The 23,356-nt window shown below is 39.5% G+C and overlaps 1 protein-coding gene across 2 annotated transcripts in view; it reads right to left on the bottom strand.

Annotated features, from left to right (window-relative positions):
• Nucleotides 1–23,356, bottom strand: part of Washc4 (WASH complex subunit 4) — a 51,963-nt gene that overhangs the window by 6,304 nt on the left and 22,303 nt on the right. For both annotated transcript variants that reach the window (XM_021175190.2, XM_029482449.1), the window contains 15 exons: nt 19,758–19,883; nt 18,399–18,506; nt 17,622–17,768; nt 17,420–17,499; nt 15,986–16,091; nt 15,309–15,425; nt 13,705–13,873; nt 13,059–13,213; nt 10,344–10,418; nt 9,512–9,616; nt 8,486–8,620; nt 6,499–6,607; nt 3,945–4,011; nt 3,122–3,208; nt 1,574–1,721 (listed from right to left, as the gene is read on the bottom strand). In XM_021175190.2, coding sequence (XP_021030849.1) covers nt 1,574–1,721; nt 3,122–3,208; nt 3,945–4,011; nt 6,499–6,607; nt 8,486–8,620; nt 9,512–9,616; nt 10,344–10,418; nt 13,059–13,213; nt 13,705–13,873; nt 15,309–15,425; nt 15,986–16,091; nt 17,420–17,499; nt 17,622–17,768; nt 18,399–18,506; nt 19,758–19,883 — 1,734 coding nt within the window. The remainder of the gene's footprint in view (nt 1–1,573; nt 1,722–3,121; nt 3,209–3,944; nt 4,012–6,498; nt 6,608–8,485; nt 8,621–9,511; nt 9,617–10,343; nt 10,419–13,058; nt 13,214–13,704; nt 13,874–15,308; nt 15,426–15,985; nt 16,092–17,419; nt 17,500–17,621; nt 17,769–18,398; nt 18,507–19,757; nt 19,884–23,356) is intronic.

Genomic DNA, 23,356 nt, shown 5'->3' with positions numbered 1-23,356 from the left:
CCTAGAACACTAGTGAGCAGTGGCTACCTGGAAAATATCTGCCACATCTGTGAGATCTTTATCAACATCCATTGCAATCTTTTTTGGCAGCTCATTTATATTTACCCCCCTCAAGATTTAGACTACAAAGCATAAAAAATAGCACACTATGTCTGTGTGCTGCACTTATTTAGTCTATTACATGACTGATTTTCTATAAATCCAGACTTCACAAAGCTCATCAATGCTTTCCCAGTCCCCACCATGGCCTGAATATAATGATCTCTAAGTTAAAGAAATGTGGGGAGAATTCAAGTTCATACAGTATCACCAAATAACCGACAGCTTCAGCCGGAACACTCAGCAGCCGTGCATGAGCATCTCTGCCACATCAGTTACAAAGCTAACAGTAAGTAACAGATGACGAGAAAAGTGGTGGCAGTGGATAACGACCTAACAGTCTCTAATCGGTGCTGATACCAGTAGACTATGTTGTTATTATTAGCGAGCAGGGAAAGGGCTTTTATTATTTTAAGCATTTTAAATTTTTTTGCTTTTGTGTATATGCATGTTTGCTTATGTGTGTATGTATGTATGGATGTATGGATGGATAAATGTTTGCTTGTGTATGTGTACACCATATGTATGCTGTGCCCCAGAAGTGAGAAGAGGGTGTCAGATTCCCTGAGACTGTAGATACAGACAGTCGTGAGCCTCCATGCAGGTGCTAGAAATTAAACCTGGCTCCTCTGGAAAAGCAGCCAGTACATATAACTATTGACCGATCTCTCCAGCAGCTTTTGTTGTCATTGTTAAGACACCACCCAATATAGTCTAGGCTAGCCAGGGATAACTTTGAGGTTATAAGAGCGGAACACCATATCCAGGGTATACAGTGCTGAAGACAGAGCCCAGGAACTCATGCATGCTAGGCCAGTACTCCATGGAGTAATTCATATCCCAACCTGTGAAAACCTACTCCTAATCCAAGTCAGATGTAATCCAAAGCTAACGTATGCCTGTGGGATGTTCAGATTGTAAGATATCCACTAAAAATGTAAAAGATGTAGTATAGAAATCTAAAAACATTTTTTTGTTAATATAAACCATTTCTCTCACTGCTATAATTGCTTTTATAATGTAAGTTTTGATAACTTGAGCTAAAGACAGCAACTGTGAGATTAGTAAAGAAAACGTATTTTAGGAGAAAGCACTACAAAATTTATTTCAGGTGCTAGTACTTACAACTGAAAAGAGAAGTTATACCAAAAAAATAAGCTCTTAAAAGCTATGTTGGAACAGATGGTGTTATAGTAAATTAATTTGCATTACACAGTTAACATGATCCTATGGCACACATCCTATGTGCATCTACTCCAGGAACTGACAGTCCCCAGGGTCTCTCTTGCCATGGCTAGTGAGAGCCTGCCAACTCTAACCCTGCAGTACAGACAGCAAGCCCAAGCTCTAGAACACACCCTGACACCATACTTTCACTGACAGCCAGGAGGCAAAAATAAACACCATGCTTTATGGAAACTGAATCTGTATTAACACCCATCAATAACTCACTTCTAGTTTTGAGAATACTCACAAGAGGAGGAACAATGATATAGAAATTTCGGAGATGTATATTCTTTGGCCTTCGAAATTCTGGAGCAAAAACATCTACAAGCATTTTGAAATATTCTGTACCTTCAGCAGAGTTCCGTGTATGATCACTGAGGACTGAGTCCAAATGCCTACAAAATATCAAAAATAAAATATTCTTTGCGCTCATTTTAAAGGTACGGCTGTTTTAAAAATCCATGTCTCTCATTAGGTTATGCAATGCCACTCCAACTCAGGAAACAGCACAAAATTTCCTTGAACTTTAGAATGAGCAGAAACGAGTCAGTATTAGTTAATGAACTTAGTCCCTAGAATAGAATAGAGCATCCTAGGGCTTAAAGAGCAGTCTGTATTACTTTTCTGCATGTACTGTTTTCATGCACATCCATGTGTATGACTGTGTGTGTGCCACACACATGAGCACACACGGGAGTGCAAGTCAGAAGACAAGGTTCTGAGGGTGAAGCTCAGGTTACTTGCTGAGCCATGGCATCAGACATTTTATTAGAACACTAGTGTGAGAGCATGTATGTGGGTGGGTGTGCATCCACGTGCTTGTGTACGCAAATGCTGAGATCAGAGAACAACTGCAGGACTTTCCTCCCTTCAGCATGTGGACTCTGAGGCTTGACTTTAGGTTTGGCAGTAAGCATCTGGTCCATAACACTTGTTGGCTGAGTTTCTGTTCCTGAGAATCCATGTTCTCTGTAATTCCATTCTGCTTACTTAAACCTCCTCACTCGTGCTTCTCAGCACCTGCTTACCCTTGACCTGGGCCTCCTTTAGGAGCTGAGCGTCTTACAGTCTTCAGAACAGCAGCCGCACTGTCTGGGGAGTTAAGCACAACCACTACTGTTCTCAAGCCCCACCACAGAAGGTTCTTTGAGATTCCCATGATGTAACTACAGGTGCTCTTCATCCTGGGACATGGTTACATCCTAGTAAGCTGGCCATGTGAAAAGCTTAGCCACAGAGCAGAAACCTCCCAGCTGGCTGGAAACTGCTCCCTGTTACACCTGCCCAGCATCACTATAATCAGAGGGAATATTGCTTGCTTGGAAAAAGAACTAAATTAAAAATCAAGAAATATGGCTTCAATCGTATGCTTATCATTTTTATAATATCATTATTAAAATCATTTAACTTAAATCAGGGACCATCAGTATACTCAACTCTTCTGTAAAAGTAACATTTTAGTCACCACATGGCCGCTGGGAACTGAAGTCCTCTACAATAGCAACAAGTGCTCTTAGCCACAGATCCATGACTTCATCACTGCCTGACTTATTTTACAAATACGGTTTTAAGTATCACCAAGGTCACTCACTCACTTCAGAAAGAACACGCTGCATGTGGAGAGCAGGTTTCAGAAGACCACTTTCTGGTTAAGTTGGAAAGTCTTAGAATACTGTAGTCTTTTTAAAAACAGTGCATCTGCTAAGTAGACTACAAAACACTGCCATATATATTTTCAGTGCCTTCTGGTCTTGTCTGGTGTAAGTAAGCTTTCACTTCCCACTCATCAGGTTACCTGGCTGCTCTAAGTGTTTCTTCTGCAAGCCCTTCTTCTTTCACGAGCTCTTCAAAACTCACAATGTCTTCAAGATCCGGCACGAATCTACGTGAGAGAAGGAATTCATCAGGACAAGTAAAATGTATGCAACCAAAACATATCAAAGTACTACAGAACACCAAGAGTTGATTGAGTATGAACTCAGGAAAACCTTAGCATGTAATGTTGTTAATATCACTTTAGTTCCAAATAAAATTTTATACGAGATCACATCCTGATATTCAAAATGCAATCTTTACATTCATTAGTTATTCTGATAAAGTATCAATCTACTGTAACCTTAAAAGAAATGGTTTCAAAAATAGTCTTATATACATTTATATATATATATACAACACACTTCTTTAAAAAAATTTTTTTACAGATTTATTCATTTCTATTTTATGTGTATCAGTGCTTGTCTGCCTGTGTGTCTTTGCCTGTGGAGGCGAAAAGAAGACGCTGGATCCCCTGGAACTGGAGTGACAGCCAGTTGTTCACAGTCATACTGGTGCTGGGAATGGACCCAAGTACCCTGAAGGAATAACTGCTGAACCATTTCTCTAGCCCCATAATATAATGTTAATATAAGAGAAAAAAGTTCCTCGGATGTTGGGATTAACATTTTCTTCTTCATTAGGAAGAAAACAGATTAACTGAGTACACATAAGGGGCAGAGGTCTGGGCAGTAACAAGAGATCCACAGCTTCAAATTGTATTGAACAAGGACAAATACCTTCTCTATAGTATCATGAAAGATTAAATTACACAAAAAAGGTAGAAATTATGTTTGAATCCATACCTAATGGCATTGCTGCTACAATGAAGACCACCAGATCTTATCATGCGTATATAGCCCATAGCATTACCTTCAAAAATCACACACAAAAAAACACATCTTTATATGAGCAATTCTGACATCATAACAAGTTATATCATGTAGTCAACTGAGAAGTCTCCAATCCTAAATACCAAAATATTCTACTATATTTTTAGTTTCTATTCCAAAAAAGTTAGATTTATGCATTTAAAAGTTAGATTTAGATATAAACATTTTAAGATAAATGTAATTTAACTGATAAATTAGAATTGCTAGCTTCATTAAAATGGTCAAACATTTTAAAATTATAGTAAAATTTCACACACACAATCACACACTCACTCTAAAGTAGTGTCAGGGAATCTTTACTTGGTACATCCCAAATTTGTCTCTCTAGCCTGGACTCCTCTGATCTCTAGACTTTTATCCAGTACTCATACCTATATATCAAAGACAAATTAAAAATATTAATCACACCCAAGTCTAAGGATCTTTTTTATCCCCTACTACATTGCCTACTTCAGAACTAGCAGTTCTGTCCCTTCATTTGCTTGGGTCCAATGCCCTGACCTCACCCCTGACCTCACCACCCCTCACTTCACCCTGGCTCCTTCCTCTCTTTCACATCTCATACAGAATTAGTGGACAATTACACCAGCTCTTCCTTGAAAACAGCCAGAATCTGGCTGAAGATATGGTGGCATGCCATCTAGTGAGAGGACCTGGGTTCAATTCCCAGGTCAGTGGGCATAATAAGAAGAGGAGGATCAAAACCAGCCTCACCAAATTCCACATTCCAAGTCTCCTGCCTAGACCACTGTGATATGCCATGGCTGACTTGACTTCCCATTACAATGTCAGAACCCACAGTACCCCTCCACCTCATCAAATCCTGGATCTCATACATTCAGACGGGCTGTCATGTCCTTCCTGAAAACTACAATAGTTCCCTATCAGGATGGCATCCATTCTCCATCTGTCACCACAGCCCTGTATGACCCTGCTCAGGGTTGCTGTTCCATTGTGTCTTGCTAGTCAGGTATTCATTAGCTTCACTCTAGGCCTATTCTAGACTATTCCTCAAAAAATGCCAAGGAGACTCAAGGTTTTTACACTTCCAGCTGCCTGCCTGTATAGGATTTTCTTTCCCCAGTTGCATACAAGGTTTATTCTGTCCCATTATTAACGTCCCTACTCAACGTCACTTCCCTGGAAGTCTTCCTGAATATCATTACACAGGACTGCTCAGCCTCATTACATTTTATCCAGAACTTATTAATGGGCATTTGTCTGCCTCTCTCCCCAGCTAAAATAAGAATCCACTGCATATGACCTCTGACTTCTTCTCTATCCCATCCCTAGAGCAAACATGTCTTGGATCACAATAGGAATTTGATATATAATGGAACTAAAATTATTTGGAAGAAAATAATAGGCCAAATAAAAAGGTAACAGTAATTTTTTTACAAGCATTACAGCTCTGATATTAATGCTATACAACAAAAATTATTCATGATCTACTTTAAAGACTATTTCAATTGTTCAGGCTTTTAAAAAAATATGTAACATGCATCTTTTAAAAATGAAATACCTAGTTTGACTGTTTCAATTAATATTGACTGATTAAAATGTAAGAGGCTAGCTGAGAATAACAGTTAAGAGCAAAAACCCTAGTCAGGCTACTGAAGTTCAACTCCAGACTCTACCATTTGTCAGCTTTGGCCTAGATCAAATTGGATACATTACTTGTATGTCAGCCTCCTCATCTTAAACTCTAAAAGACAGACTCCATTTATTGTCATATCATCAGCATCTAACACTTTTATTTGTTATAATTAAATCCTTCAGGATAAGTGAATAGAAATAATACTTTACATACTGTGTATGTACCTATGTGCATGTACGTGTATATATATGCATATACAAAGTCATGCTCAGTAAATGTCAGTAGTTTCTACTTCAGCAGACAGGTATGAATCGAAAGGACTTGTCATATGCTGGTCTGGTGGCTGGAGTGTCAACAGCAGCATTTGTTTCTAAGATTCTCTCTGGATCCTTTAAAAGTGGTTCTGTGCCTATTTCACAGGAATGCTTGCTGTGACGGCAGGCATTCCCAGGCATTTCACATGTGAACAGCTTGGAGAGCACTGAGCTTTAGAGTAATTCTTCTTTGGAAAAATTATGTACTGGGTTTCAGAAGTCAAGTCTGCTTCTAAAACACAAATCCTACACACGTACAAAATGACATCATTCAGTATCTAAACTGTAATAAAATTTACATGAAACCTACTAATCTACTAACCTTTACTTACCAGTTAACTCTTAACTCTGAATGTTAATTCTGGGGGTAGTTATTAAGTCAGTGTCTTATTTTGTTTTAACCAATTTTACTTAAGCACTTATCTAGTTTCTACACAACAGCTCAGTAAGTGGGCTGAAGTCAAGTAGAGGTATTCACACACTCCAAGAGCCATCTCATACACACGGTGCCCATGATCCTGGCACCTGTACTTCCTGACCCGTGGAAGCGACTTACCAATCTGGCTGATGAGCTGCCTGAACTGGTCAAGGTAGCTCTGTCCCTCTGGTGTGATTCCAAGTTTTCTTATGCCACGATTGAATTTTTCTGCTCTATCAAAAGGATACTAAAGAGATAAATTCAAAAGTATTTTTAGGCCCTTAAAATATAAAATTCTTACTAAACTGATGCCAGAATCACTTCCTTTCTAATTTTGTATCTCATTATTATTTAAAAATCAAGTCTAATGACAAATCTATATAATAAAACCTTTTTTGGCATTCAAGGTCAATTAATGCCCAGTCTGTTTCCCGGCAGCAGCAAGCCCACTGGTGCTCCAGGCCAATGCTTTTGTGGCTGCTGTTTTGGTACTAGCTAGAGGACTAACGCCAGCTCATCCGCACCACCATTCTGATCACCTAACCACTCTATCAGACTGAAAAGAACTAAGACCCCTAGATGGACTTGTTCCTGATATGTAACCAAGTTTCTATAGGCTTGTTGACAAAGACTTTATAAACACATTCCTTCCATACAAATATATAAACTGCTTGAAATGTTCAGCTTATTGGCACAAACTTAGGATCCCAGCATTTGAGAGGTGAAATCAGGAAGAAAGAAAGTTCCAGACCCCCTTCGAGGCTAGCCTCACAGGAGACCCTGTCTCAAAAACATAAAACACAACAAAATTTCTAGTCGACATCATCAATTTAGAAAAAGCTTTTATACATTCTGGCTAATGGAATTAGGGAACTGTTCATCTGTATCGAGGACAGCAATTCTCTATAGCAGCATGCTTCCTCATAACTTCCATCCCAGTAAAAAGACATCGAGTACACCTCTCTACTGATGACTGTACTCCGTCTCAGTTATTTTTCTACAATGTAATACCCTGAGGTCTATTATACACCAAGGCTATGGCCAGATGAGTCCGAAGTGTGATCCAAGTAGTTCTATAGCCAGCAAACAGGTCCAGAACCATGTGAGTGTGTGTGCTCTTCATGTTCACAGTCACTGCCCCTGCACTAGTTACTTCCTACAGCTCCACAGCTCTCTACTTCACAAAGGGAAACTGCACAGGGAGGGCAAAGAGGAATGGAATTCTCTTTATGAAGGCAGCATCCATTGCTTTTGTTTATTTCAGGGTTACTGCTGTTTTCCTTATGGTACTGGGGAATGAACCTGGGGCCTTTGGCACAGCAGAAAAGCCCACTTCCAAGAAGCTACATCTCCAGCCCAATATAATAAAACCGCATTCCTACAAACTACTGGTAGGAAACAATTGTGTAGTGTTTCCAGAGTGTTAGACAGCATGTGCCAGAAATCTGAAGCTCTCATTCTCATCCAGTATTTTAGAAATGTCTTTTCAAGGATATTTTCTTTCAGAAATGGTCTCCAATTAGATATGTTATCTGTAGCTCTGTTCATAAGAACAGAAGATGAGAAAACTAAAATACCCACGAGTTAGCTGGGGATTAAACAAGTTCCCTTTATGATTAACTCTTAAAAAACTACTAGGCAGGGATATGTACAGACATCAAGCACAAAATATAAACCAATACTGCTCTATTTTGCAATAAAAAGCAGCACTGTGTAAGTGTGTGAAGACACACATGTCTACTGTGAAGGGTTAGGAAGGGCCCTATACTACACTGCTCACTAAAGCTCCTGCCTCCAGGCAAGGAGCTGGGAAAAGACATTATGGGATAGCAGATGCACCTGACACTGTGTAAGTGCTTCAACACCAGCATGTTTTGGTGTGTATGTTATTGTAAATAACATAATAATAAATAAATAAATAATCTAAGCTACAATGATCATTTCATATTCCATTCTATGCTTAAGCCTATAGAGACATAAGAAATATACAGGAGAAAGTGGCCAGACACAGGAGACACATGCAAGCACTACACCCACAGAGACGTCAAGTACCAAAGTCCAGCATAAACCTCTGTCATTCCAAGAAGGGAGTCAGAACTCAGGCTCCTAAGAATACATAGCATACCTTGTGATCATTTTGGTCCTTGGTCTCCCTGAAAAACCGAATATCTTTAATCAATCTGGATTTGATATGTTCATCATACATAAACTGACTAAATATATAGAACTTCTTTTTCAAAAACTGGTAGGTGAAATTAACCTATAAAATTAAAAAATAAAAAGTTAGTATGAATTTCCAAGTAAATGTTACAGAGTAAGTGATCTAAAAGTACTATTTATAAAGTTCAATTACTATTGGAGCTGAAATGTTTAAATAGTTTATTTGATCCCCCAAGTCATAGAAATTTCTAGAATTCTCTTACATACTTTTTAAATGGCTTAAATACTCATTTTCCCTGCACCTCTGTCAGTAAGATGCCTTATTACTAATCTGCAAGGCTGGAAGGACATTATGTAAGGAACAGAATGCTGGAGGAAGGTATGAACAAATACTCATCTATCTATATGGCTCTGAAGCCTTTTGCACACAAGGCAATATACCTGTTCCAGTGCTAGAGGTCTTTGTCTTCCTTTTCCAGCAGAGTGGCAGACAACTTCAACATGTATTATCAAATCTTTACATTTCAGCTGCCATAACTTCTAAAGGTGAATTGCAGGTACTTTTGAGAATGACTATATAAAGGGCCAACCCAGATTCACAAATCTTCAGAAGAATGAGATATGAGCTAAGATTCAAGTATTATATAGTTTATAAATACAGTTTATAAGCCAGTCCAATGACTCAATTCCAAAGTCATTTTCAGAGAGCATAAGAGACCAACAGGCACATACAATGTACTGACTCCACTGCTAACAACTATGGTGCAGACGGTTAAGAGGTCATACACTGCTTTTTCCGCCATAGTGCCCCCTCATCCAACACAGTGGTAACAAGAGATATATTTATTTGTGCCATCAGGAAAGATGGAAATTCAGGCATGATATAAACAGGAAGCAATTTATGCTTACCAAAATAGTCTGTAAAACTCATCTTCCAAATTACTACATTTGACAAGTCTATTACCCACCAAACCTACAAAAAGATGCTTACTGTTGTATTCATAATCCCTGTCCCATGTGTTCGAATTGAATTAGCAATATGTCGAATATTAATAGTATTCAAGTGTTTATTGTTGCTTGTCCGTTCAATAAAAATCTGCAATGCAAACGTATTTATGAACAATTAGAGCCAATTCCAAACACTGTTGAATAATCCAGACAGTTTAGAAATCTGTTTCATTAAGGATAACCTATTGAAAAGCCATTTAAGAAGATGACACCACCACACTGGAGCAAACAATAGCCAGGTGTCTAAACAACTGCAGTTGTGGTGGTGCACTCCTTCATAGTCCCAGGGCCTGGCAAGCAAGTCTCTGTGAGTTCAAGGCCAGCCTGGTGTATGCAGCGAGTTCCAGGCTAGCCAAAGCTACACTGTAAATCTTTAAGCAATTATTCTGTTTTACACATTTTATTTATTTTCACCTTTGAAAAGTCAATTCCTAGTCTTTTGGCTGTCCTATTAATAAAGCCATTCCCATTTACAGCTTTAGCCGAGTTGGGCATGGTAGTATACCACTATAATCCTAACACTCTGGAGGCTACATGTAAATTCTAGGGCAGTCAGGACTACAGAGTGAAATCCTTCCTTAAAAACACAAAACATCCAGGCATGGTGGCGCACGCCTTTAATCCCAGCACTTGGGAGGCAGAGGCAGGTGGATTTCTGAGTTCCAGGCCAGCCTGGTCTACAGAGTGAGTACCAGGACAGCCAGGGCAATACAGAGAAACCCTGTCTTGAAAAACCAAAACCAAAACAAAACAAAACAAAAACCAAAACCCCACAAAACAATAAATAAAATCGCCTCCTAAATCCACTCACCTACCTGGTTATTGAGATTATAGAGGTATCTTGAGACAAATATGTGAATGTTTCTCATAATTTCCAGGACATCGAGTCCCTGTAACAAAATCCACACAGAAACCCCAAGACCATTAGTTAAGCATCATCAGCCACATGTGTACCAACACAACACACCTTACTGATACACTGCTGACCAACAATCTACATTCTTTTTAAAAACTACACAGAAGCACCACTAAAAGTCCAAGATCCTCCCCACTTATACAGCCAGAATCACCTCCTTGAGAATGCCTGGCTGCTTTGTATTTTATCCCTACTACCTGAACAGACACAACTTAAATCACAAGACCCAGTGTCACAACTGTTTCCTGACCATCTCTCAATGTCTCCTCAATTTCTTTACAAAGTAAACTAATGACTATACTCCAGAAAGTACTTAAAAGACATAAGAACATCTGCAACAATGTATACTACTTTCACGAAATTAAACAAGAACTGTTCTTCACATGTAATTCTCAGAAACAGTAGCTATTCTTCTTCTTTTTTTTTTTTTTGCTTTTCTTTTTTTTCCCCAATTTTTTATTAGGTATTTACTTCATTTACATTTCAAATGTTATCCCGAAAGTCCCCTATACCCTCTCCCCAACTGCTCCCCTACCCACCCACTCCCACTTCTTGGCCCTGGCGGTTCCCCCGTACTGAGGCATATAAAGTTTGCACGACCAATGGGCCTCTCTTTCCACTGATGGCCAACTAGGCCATCTTCTGCTAGAGACACGAGCTCCGGGGGTACTGGTTAGTTCATGTTGTTGTTCCACCTATAGGGTTGCAGACCCCTTCAGCTCCTTGATTACTTTCTCTAGCTCCTCCATTGGGAGCCCTGTGTTCCATCCAACAACTGACTGTGAGCATCCACTTCTGTAGGTATTATTCTTGTAAACACCAGAAGTGAAGAAAATGAAGCTAATGGAGTTTTTTAAGATCAAACAACTAGGCAGAGAGAGAACACTGGAATTTTAGAAACTCTAATTTCAATGGTTTATACTTCTTTTGACTATACCAAATCCCTTTTAAATTTGGTTTTATGTTTTTAATTATATGAAAATGTGGGTGTGTACAAACAAAGGTATGAGATCACCTGCGGGAAGGAGACTTAAAGGCAGCTGGGAGCCTTCTGATGTAGGTGCTGGAGACTGAACTCAGGTCCTCCGCAAGAGCACTACATGCTCATAACTGCTGAGCCACATCTTCAGCCCCCCCGTCCAGTTTATATATGTGTGTGTGTGTGTATGCATATATACACACACATACATACACACACACACATATTTAACACACATAAATACGTATGTATAATATAAACATATATTTTTGGTTTTTAAGGCAGGGTTTCTCTGTGTAGCCCTGGCTGTCCTAGAACTCTTGCCTCTGCCTTTCTGTGCGTGTGTGTGTGTGTGTGTATTTTAACGTGTATGGGTATTTTGCCTACATATACGTCTGTGCACCACTGTGTGCTTGGTCAGAAGAGGCTGCTGGAGCCCATGGAACATGTGGGTGCTGGGAATGCAGGTCCTCTGCAAGGAAAGCAAGTGCTTCCTTCTGGTGCTGAACTTCCTCATCAGGCCCTGAGCCCTTTAACTCCATTACGATCCTCTATTCTCCACATGCTTCCCTAATTCTCCGTGTTTAGTAAACCACAGATTATTCTAAAGCTTTTTCTAACTAGTACTCAAAGTCTCATCACAATACACATAAATATTGTACCTTTTACTATATTCTACCCTAAAAGTTTCTTCACGTACAGTTTTATCTCCCCTGAGGCTATAAGCATATGAACTGAATCCTAAAACACAGTTGATTATCCAGTGCTCTCTAAACATATACTAAATATTTAAATAAATGAATAAAAGGACACACAAAATGACCCTGGAAACAGTCCATAAAAATAACAGGTATTATTGTTCCTCAGGTACTATGATCAACAGGTATGTACAATAGGTATTATGATCCTCAAATTTTGGGACAGAATAAATGGTTTTTAAGTATTAACTACATTATTTTTAAAAGAAATACTTAAAAAATAACTGAGAGCCTAAATTGCTACATTCATAAAATACTCACATATTACAAATCAGCTAATTAGCAAAACCAAATGCTTCTTTATACAGAGAGCTGTCTTCCTGATGTAGTAAAGTTCACGTTCTATGCCCATTTCAAATCCAGCTTTGCATATATCTTTTAGAATTCTGTAAAGTCATCTCACTATCTTAGCACATTCCTGAAGAGTGTGTGTGTGTGTACACATGCATGTATTTCACATTCTCAGCAGAACTCGTTATACCCAGGATGACATTGATACATTATACTGTAAAGCCCATTAGTACCATCTAATATTTTACTCTCGACAAATATGAGGTTTATATAACAAAACATTTCTTTAAAAACTACATTATGGCAATGTAGATACATCTCAGCAGTTAAGAGTACTTGTTCTTACAGAGAACCTGGTGTTGGATCCAGAACCCACACAGTTCATCCTGTCACTCTAGTTCCACGACACCTGACACTCTTCTGACCTCTGCATGCACCAGGCACTAACATGGTGCAGATACACACATAAAAGCAAAATACTCACACATAAAATACATGCCTAATAGACAGGTAGAAAGATAGACAGACAGACAGACTGACTGACTGATTAGGGTTAAAGACCATAACAGAAACACTGTGCACATACCTGTTCCAAAGTCTGGCTAGGAAGATGTGCCTCTGTCATAACCAACCCATAACGCTGCGTAGCCAGATTTCTCATTTCACTGTAAGTGGCCCAATCATGAAGAGCTACTGTTGTGAGATTGTAGAAAGTCTTATCCAGATAGTGAGTTACATAAGCTACAAAAACAAAAGAAAACAAACCCCACAAATTGCTATGCTTGATTCATGAATGATAAAAGAGAAATGAAGTTAAAAGAAAAAAACACCATATGATTTTAAAATTAAAGTTTTCCTTTAAAATAAGGTGGTTGTATCAACACTCAGTGGGCTGAGGCAGGAAGAGCACACTAGTTCAAAACCAGCCTCAGCTAGAGAGCGAAACCTTCAAAATATTTAAAAACAAAAAACGAAACAAAACAGTAACAGCAAAACCAAGGATTACGTGTGGTGGGATACCCCTGTCATCCCAGTACTCAGAAGCCGTAGCAGAACCATGAGTCTAAGGCCTACCTGGGCTATAGATGCGGCCCTTGGCCAACCTGGGCTACACAGCAATTTGCTAAGAAATAAAAATGAAACAACAGAAAGAGCTAAGGAATGAACAAAAGACCCTCATGACAGGTCAGAAGACACACAGGACAAGCATACAAAGAAGAGCAAACACTCACCTCGAATATCAATGAATCGATTGAAAAACCGAATAGGGTTCAGAGAGAAAAAGAGCGCCAAGTCTTTCCTGCCAACTTTGAAGGGGTTCCGGTCATCCAGCTTCAAGTGAGTATGCACAGAAAGCCGCAAGTCCTTCTCGATCTCCTTACACAGCTTATCCAGCAAATGCTGTTCAGAGGGAATCCAGAGCTGTTCAAGATGGCTCCCACTGCAGATCACCCCTACACGCGCATCCCTTGACCCTCCTTGTGCACTGAGGACAAACTGACCAACAAATTTCTTGACTTAAGGTGCCAACCCCTCAATGGTAAAATTTTATTTTTGTTTGAAAAGTGTTATATATTTTTTTAAAGCCAAGAGACAGATAAATACTGAGACTTTATTTCCATAAATATTTTAAATTTAATTTTCATGAATAACAGCCAACCTCACTATGTGGAACATGATATGTAATACAAAGCATAAAATTTATGAAGAGTAGCAGCAAAAAAAAAATCCAGAGCTTGCAATATACAGTAAAGAAAAATAGATTTCCTTATGATTATCATTAAAAATCACAGGGGCTGCATGTACATGGTACACAAACATATATACAGGCAAGAAAAATACATATAAAATAAATCTTAAAAATTCTTAAATCATGAGGATTTAGAAACGGATCAGCAGATTAAAAGCACTTCTAGTCAAGTGTGAGACCCAAGTTCAAATCCCCAGAATCAGACCCCTAAAGCCAGGCATGATAGTCCTACAGAGATCTGTAATCCTAGAGTGAAATGGAAGATGAGAGAACTCCTCAGAACTCTAGGATTAGCTGGCCTGGCTTGTACAGTGGTGAACCACACAGAGATCCTCTCTCAAAACAAGGACAGACACCCAAGGTTGCTCTCTGACCCCTACACTTGCATCATAGCACAGGTGCACAGACAGCCAACACATACACACAAAACTCACTGTGTTAACAGTGACATTTCAATGTTAACAGTAATCTTTGCTTGTCTATCAGAGTACCAAATACTAGCTAGCCAGTTACCTATATTTTTAAATAAAAATATTCATGATCATTTGCAAGGTTTGATAACCCAGAAGGGCTAGCAAAAAGGGAATATGATTATACAAAACTGAAACAGGAAGCTGTTAGGAGGCTTACTCATGTTTAGTCCTATCTTCCAAACAAAAGCCGGTTGGTTTACACAGTAATTTATAAGTGACTGGTTTGAGTTTTCTTGAGAAAGGGTCAGTGACTGGAACTCACAATCTCCTGAGTGCTGGAATTATAAGTACGCACCGTTACACCTAGGTTTGTTTAAATAATTTCTGACTCAGTGAAGTCAGCTTCACTCTGAAACATCTTCCAAAGCACTGCTCTTTTTATTTTATTTTATTTTTAAGATTTATTTTATGTATATGAGCACACTGTAGCTGTCTTCAGACACACCAGAAGAGGGCATCAGATCTTATTACAGATAGTTGTGAGCCACGATGTGGTTACTGGGAATTGAACTCAGGACCTCTGGAAGAGCAGTAGGTGCTCTTAACCGCTGAGTCATCTCTCCAGCACCCCAAAGCACTGCTCTTCAACTTTCAATCTTCAATATAATCTTACCTCATTTAAAATGTCCATAATTTCCTTGTCATAGCAATCCAAAAGCAGCTCATGGGACTCTAAATGCCTTGAATGCATCATGGCAGGCACACAGTCTCGTAAAGCACTGAACATGTACTAGTAAGAAATTAAAATATACCTGAGTTTAGGAAAGGCAGAATTTTAAATAAAATTGCAAAGGCTAATTACATACAAAAACTCTGACCTAGAGGAAAAATACTTTCTATGACTGCTTTATTTTCCTAAAAACCTGAAACCCGTGCTATAGGCACACACATGAAAAAGAAGAAAAGCTAACACTCACTAGTCTTTTATTCTACGTACATCAAATGCACGGACTTCCACAGAGAAACTGAGTAACATGCAGCCTGCCAAGAAGTAAGTGTCAAAATTATTGAGCAAGATCAAATCAAGTGAGCTGAGAATGGAAAACTGCAAGTACAGAGGGTTAGGTGGTTAACTGCCTCGACGGGGTTGAGCACAACAGGTCTAATTTTACTCATAACAATTGATAACTTAACTACCAACTACATGAACTTAGATTAGATATGCATAATAATACTGTTCAATATATCATTGCAGGTCAGTTGTAGGGTGGTTTATTAAATCAAATTATCTATTTGAAACTTACAAAGTCACTAGAAATGACACTTACTCTTATATTACTCTGTACTTACATGTAATCTAGCTGCATCGACAGCATTTTCATATACATCATCTAAATAAATCGGGAAGACAGCACGATGCCAGTATAAAAAACAGCAGTCACACTGTGCTTGGACTCTACAATATAAGGCAATGAGTAATTAGCGGTGGCCTTCAGTACTGAAGGGAAGAGGTCTGTCTTCCTCACTTTACATTCTCTGAATCATTTCACCCAACATTATTAAACATAAGTTATTTTTCAAATTTAGCAAAGGCAACAAAACACTTTAATACTCTTCATTATCAAAATTCTGCTTATGTTTTAGATTTAAGACTGCTGAAAAACCCAGAATACTAAATGGATGTTTAAAATAAACTTCTCCATATTAACTGAAATAATATTTGCATTATGTGCATAATTTACATGTCTCCACAGTGAAAATTAAGTTTTAAGAAGACCTTGGCATCCCCTCACTTTTTTGTTTTGCTGTTCCAGCCCTCCAAATCTTATGCACTCAATTATCTATATTAAATACCAGCATTCTGTGAGATGGAGGCTAACCTGGTCTACGTAGCCAGTTCCAGGCTAGTCAGAACTATACAATGAGATCCTGTATTTAAAAAAAAAAAAAGCCACTATGACCACAAAACCCTGTCACACATAGCCTAGCCATTGTCTTTGCTACCAAATCACTATGTAATGCCTTGCAGAAGAGAATTACCCCAAGTATCTGACAGTGACGGCTCAACACTTCTTTCAAGGACTGAAAATTACACACCACAAACTACAAATATATCCGCTTCTCAGAACAGCAAAGACAATTATAAAGACGAAATGAAAACTGTGCTTCAATGCAAGAGCTGAACTTTGTCAAAAGTTCAATGTTCAATGTCCCTCCAGGAAGCCTTCCCACGTTAGTTCAACCCAATGACTATCTTCTGAGACTGCAATTCAAATGTAATCTCCAAATACAACTACACAATATAGTGTGTCATGGATCTTCAAGTGTCTCACAGAGAATAAAACTTTACTATAAAGCAGCAAGTTGGGAAGCCCAGTAGTGGCACTGCTAAAATACCGACAATGGATACTGCCATCATCTGCCAGATACCCTGAAGGGCAACTGCTTTGTGTCATGTGAAGTCTTCCAGATTTATGCTTTCTGTGAAAGCAAAGCTAAGACAGGACAAGGTTGAAGTCAGTCTCCTGTTGGTCACATTACAAGAGTTACAGAGAGGAATGAATATGTCCTGTGGATCTCTTCATACTCTGGCTGTGACAAAGAGAACCCAAGCTCAGTGTGGTAACAGGCCTATGATCTATCTCAGTGCTGCAGGACCAGCCTGGGCCCCTCAGTAAATGGAGGCTGGGAGTGGGGAGGGCTGAGAACAGAGGGAGGGAGGGAGGGAGGGAACAGCTGTTCTACTGCCCAGGCCCTTGGCTATCCCACATCAGCTCTACTCACCGCTCTCTAAGCTCGCTGATAAGATCCAGCTTCTTCATGACTACTTGAAGGGGAAAGAGTTCTTCATCTTTAAATGTTTTCTATTATCAGAAAGGGAAAATAGGCGAATGTAATCACCACAAGGCCAAGCTTCTTACACTAATAAATAAAGTGTGAACCTCAGACTTCATGTTGATTCCTTTAATAAGAGCAATAAACTTACCATCTGCGTGCCAACACTCAATGCCAAGGAAACAATAAGTCGTCGTTGTTTTGTGCTTGGTCCATTTAAGGTGTTTTCAGCCAAAACAAGAGCAGATAGCACATCAAGACGCTGTTCACTGTATTTTTTGTCTGAAATTACTCTTTTCTTAAAGATGAAACAGATAATTATTAGTTTTGATTCTAACATGGTTAAGTTTCCAAAGGAAAAAAAGTGCCTACTCTGTTCTCTACGGCAGCGCTCCGGAGAGCACAGAAAAACTCCTTCCCCCAGTGTTCTGAACGTGGCCTCGCTAACTGAGCACTACAGGAAGAGCAAACATAGTGGTTTACTTTAAACACATTCAACATCAACCTTACTAGAAAACATTTCTAAAATTGAGGGGTCAAAACCTTTCCTTTCACTCTACTAAGATTAACTGCTAATGGGGTTTTCAGTAGGTTACATGGGATGCCCAGGGACTTACAACAGGCTAGGCTGAGTTAGATGGTTTTCTGGAATGTTGGCTAATGCACTGATTACATCAGAGAGTACCAATCTGAGCACATTTAAGGTAAGCCAGGCTGAGTTCTGAGACTGTCAACACGCACTCTTGTATGAAGAAGCCCCTGTATTAGTCAAGCATGATAACTTTCAGAGACTACAATCCTGCTAACTGTAAACATTACAAAATGCAATGGATACAGCGCTGTAGAAATAACACATCTGGCAAGAAATACAGATAAAACAGCAGAACACGATACCTTAATTATGCTGAATGCATAATAATCTGCATACCTTGGCTACAGAAATAGAACTAAGAGCCTGATGTTGAAGGTGCTGTGTTATATGTGACACCGAATCCGCCACAACCATGCTTCTCCTGTAGAACATATGCTCTATTGCCTGAAAGAAATAAAAGTAAGTTAACTTAAAACTTACATACAAAATCATTAAAGAAAACCTTCAGGACCCTAGGAAAGGAAGGAATTTGTAAATGAGACTAGAGGAGTGTGAAGGTAAAATCAAAACAAACACACACAGACAGACACAAACACATACACACAAACCAACAAAAATCCACCACTTGGGGCTGCAGAGAAGACTGAAGTCTTTAAGTGTCTGCTTGCTTTACAGGCATGAAGAACCAAGTCTGATTCCCCACACCTACATAAAACACCAGGCAGCCATGGCAGCTTATCCCCCAGTGCCTAGAAGACAGATAGGATCCTGGAGCATGGAGCCTCACTGGTCTCAAACAACAAAGTACACAGCTTCAAAGAATCAATATCTGAAGTTGACCTCTGGTCTCCACACTCAGGTGCACATACGCCTATACACAAAGACACAAAGACACAAAGACACACATACAGAGAGACACACAAACAGTATGCTGGAAAATTCAACTGCAGTAAAATTAAGCACCTGCACTTGTCAAGTCATTTAAGGGGTTGGGGATTTAGCTCAGTGGTAGAGCACTTGCCTAGCAAGCGCAAGGCCCTGGGTTTGGTCCTTAGCTCTGGAAAAAACACAAAACAAAACAAAAAACCACCACCAACAACAAAGTCATTTAAAAAGTAAAATAAAGGGCTGGTGAGATGGCTCTTCCAAAGGTCCTGAGTTCAAATCCCAGCAACCACATGGTGGCTCACAACCATCCATAACAAAATCTGATGCCCTCTTCTGGAGTGTCTGAAGACAGCTACAGTGTACTTACATAGAATAAATAAATTAAAAAAAAAAAGTAAAATAAAAAGATAAGACATCTACTAAAAGATTATTTTCTATAAACACTCCAAATTCCAAATATATCAAAATTTTTTTTACACAATCAATAAAACCATCCCCACCAAAGCACAAATTGGTTTTTTCAATCAGCTAATGCACTGATTACCCCAGGGAGCCAAGCCAATCTGAGCACATTAAGTGAGCCTGGTGAGCCAGGCTGAGCTGAGACTGTCAACACGCACCCTTGTATAAAGTAGCGTCTGTATTAGTCAAGCATGATAGCTCTTCAGAGGTTTTTTTTCAATTTTAAGTTCACTTTCTCCCAAGTTTGTATTCTAATGCAACCAGAAAAAACCTGCCAAGAGCATTCTACTATAGCTGAGGTCATGTCCCCAGTCCTGGTGGCAAAGGAAAACAGCACTGACTTACCTTGAGAAGTTCAATGAGCCTGCATAATGCCTTCACTGAAGTTTTGGTCATAGGCTTCTGCATGGACATGTAGAGATTCATTGTGGTCTTAATAATGGTACTAATACTATATGCATATAAGAAACCCTACAAAAGAAAATAAGCATTGGAATCACAGATTTCATTCAGACTTTGCTCTCCATGTATGTTGTCCATAAGCATGCCAATAGCCAGTATTTCTAAGTCTATTATTTATTACTTCTATGTGTATGGGCGTTGGACCTACATGGATGTCTGTGCAATGCATGAATGCAGTGCCTGAGGCCAGAAGTAGGTGTTGGATCTTTTGGAACCAGCGTAATAGGCAGTTATGTGCTGCTGGATTAAACACGGGTCCTCTGGAAGAGTACCTAGCGCTCTTAACATCTGAGTCATCTCTCCAAACACTTAATGTCCCTTTTCAAGCCAATTCTTAAAGAGATAGAAATACTATTCCTGACAACACTGTGAGTTTCAAATCAGTCTTTAATATTTTCCTGAACTATCAAATACCAGACATTTACACACTTACTGGCTTTTAAAAAGCTATTCACTTAAAGAAAATGAAAACCCCTTTAGTAAAATGGTGTGTAAATGCCAGGGAAATACGTAATAATTCATCCTCATCTTAACTGCTGAGGAGACAAGATCCCATCTGCTGATGCTCAGAGCAGGGAATCACAGATTAAGGACAACTGACACCTGGGCAAAGTTGCTTCCCTGAACACTGCAGACATGCAAAGGAGCTTCTGAACCCCGAGCTAACAGCACCCTTCCTCTCTCCTAGACAGCAGCTCTCAGCTCTTACATTATGCTTCCAAAAAGCAGCACAACCAGGCTACGTACTAGCAACAGGATAATTTTACAGCTGGGGGTCACCACAACAGGAGGGGCACACAGCTCAGCAGGTGAAGAACCACTGGCCTAGCCCAATTCCCACAGGCCACCTACTATCTGTCTCTTGTCAGTTTCTCTCATCTAGCCCAAGAACTAGAACACAGTCTCTCCTCTTCTTCTGTTAGGAAGGAGCACAGAAGTCTTTTGCTACTTAAAAGTATTTTTTAACTCCTCTAAACTCCAACTCCTCTAAACTCCAGGGAGACTAAATAGTAAGTAAGATAATGAATGGGATTATACATTTAAGAGTGTGTGTGTGTGTGTGTGTGTGTCCAGGTGTCCATAGAGGCCACTGGCTCTGCTGGAGTTACTGATGGTTGTGAGTGGTAGAAATCTGAACACAGGCCCTCTGAAAAAGTAACAAGCTCTATTAACTGTTGGGTCATTTTTCCAGCCCCTCACATGTTTTCATTTAAACCTCCAAAGGGTTTGAAACTACATACACATTCATATACATTTTTCTTTAGTTTCTTTTTAAAGTAAAACAAATTCTGGGGGGCTGGAGAGATGGCTCAGCAGTTAAGAGCACCAACTGCTCTTCCAGAGGTCCTGGGTTCAATTCCTGGCAACCACATGGTGGCTCACAACCATCTGTAATGGGATCTGATGCCTTTTCCTGGTGTGTCTGAAGACAGTGACAGTGTAGTCATATAAATAAAATAAATATATCTTTAAAAAATAAAAAAGAAACCAAATTTTTCATACAGTATTTTGATTTTTCCCCTTCCCTAGTTCTCTGCAGATCCTCTCTGCCTTCCTACCTACTCAAATTAATACAAAACAACAAACAAAAACCCACAAAAACCATATAAAACAAAAACGGGGGGGTATGGAGGGGGGCAAAAGTACATACACATATAAAAACATGGAATTTGTTTTATGTTGGCCAACAGCTCCTGGACATGGGCCCTGAGTGTGGTTGATTTTTTTTTTTTTTTCCTTTTGCCAGCAGGTATCAATAGCAAATATTTTCTTGGTTAGGGGTGGGATCCTGTATCCATTTTCCCATCTCACTAATGAAACTCCCTCTGGCTGGAAATTGTTTTTGGTTTTTTTTTGTTTGTTTGTTTTGTTTTGTTTTTTGAGACAGGGTTTCTCTGTGTAGCCCTGGCTGTCCTGGAACTCACTCTGTAGACCAGGCTGGCCTCGAACTCAGAAATCCGCCTGCCTCTGCCTCCCAAGTGCTGGGATTAAAGGCGTGTGCCACCACGCCCGGCCTCTGGCTGGAAATTGTAATGGTCTTTTGTGTGATGCCACAGTCTCCGAGCTTCTCTCCTATTCTAGTCTTCTCTTTATCAATATATAACACTATATTCTATTTTCCCTTCCTGGGGAGACCCTCCTCCTCCCCCTGGTACCTGACCTTTTAGTTATTCAGACACAGAACACATACTCATCTTCTGAGGGTCTGGGTTACCTCACCTCTTTTCTAGCTCCATCTACAAATTTCATCATTTTATGTTTCTTAACAGCTGAGCGATATTCCACTGTGTAAGTGTCCCCATCTTCATTATCCATTCTTCTGCTGAGGAACGTCTATGCTGTGTCCACTTCCTGGCTAGTATGAACAGAGCGGCAGTGACCGTGGATGAGCAGGGATCTCTGCAGTAAGATACAGAGTCCTTGTTCCCAAGAGCAGAGAGCTGGATCTTGAGGTTGACTGATTCCTGACATCCTGAGGAACCACGCTGATTGGCTGCACATGTTTGCACTCCCACCAATGAATGAATGCTCTCCTTTCCCTGCATCCTCAACAGCTGTCTTCTGTTTTGTATCTTGATCATTCTGAATAGGATTAGATGAAATCTCAAGTAGTTGTAATTTCTATTTCCCCGACGGCGAAGGATGTAGTGCTGCTTTGTTTCTCAGCCATCTGTGCCTCATCTTTCCCTGCTTAGCTCTGTTCTCCATTTAACTGGAATATTTTCTGTATGCTCAGTATTTTTAGTCTTTATGTATTTTAGATATTAACCTTCTATCAGACTGGCAATTAATTGGTAAAGATGTTTTCCAGTTCTTTAGCTGTCACTCTGCCCCAGTGATAGAGTCCTTTGCAGTCCCTGAGCTTCCCAGCTAATGGACTTCCATTTATTAATCACTGGTCTCTGGGCCAATGCTACCAGTGTCCAGTCCAGAAAATCCTTCTTGTGCCAATGAGTTTAAATCTATTCTTATTTTCACTTCTCAGATTTGGGAAGCTGCTCTTATGCTGAGGCCCCTGACTCCTCTGTAGTTGAGTTTTGTACAGGATGACAGAATGGGTCTATTGCATTTTTCTACATGCATCCATCGCTTGACTAGCAACGACACTTGCTGAAGATACTGTCTTTTCTCCAGGGTCTATTTTTGACTTTTTGTTCAAACGAGGTGTCCACAGGTAGGTGTGTGTGTGTGTGTGTGTGTGTGTGATATCTGGGTCTTCAATTTGATTCCACTGATAACGTGTGTTTGTAGGCCACAACCATGCCATTATTACAGCTCTGTACTACAACTTGGTATCTGGGATGACCTACATCTGGCAGTTCTTTTATTATTCAGGATTATTTTAACTGCCCTAAGCTTTTGTGTTTCCATATGCAGTTGAAGATTGTTTTGTTCAATTTCTACTTAGAACTGTGTTGGTATTTTGATGGGAATTGTACTGAATCTAAAGATTGTCTTTTGTAAAACGGGCATTTTCATAC

Source organism: Mus caroli, chromosome 10 (genome assembly GCF_900094665.2).
Source record: "Mus caroli chromosome 10, CAROLI_EIJ_v1.1, whole genome shotgun sequence".
In the NCBI taxonomy this organism is placed as follows: Eukaryota; Metazoa; Chordata; class Mammalia; order Rodentia; family Muridae; genus Mus; species Mus caroli.
The sequence above is the reverse complement of the archived record's forward strand: the minus strand, read 5'-3'. Positions and strand labels throughout refer to the sequence as shown.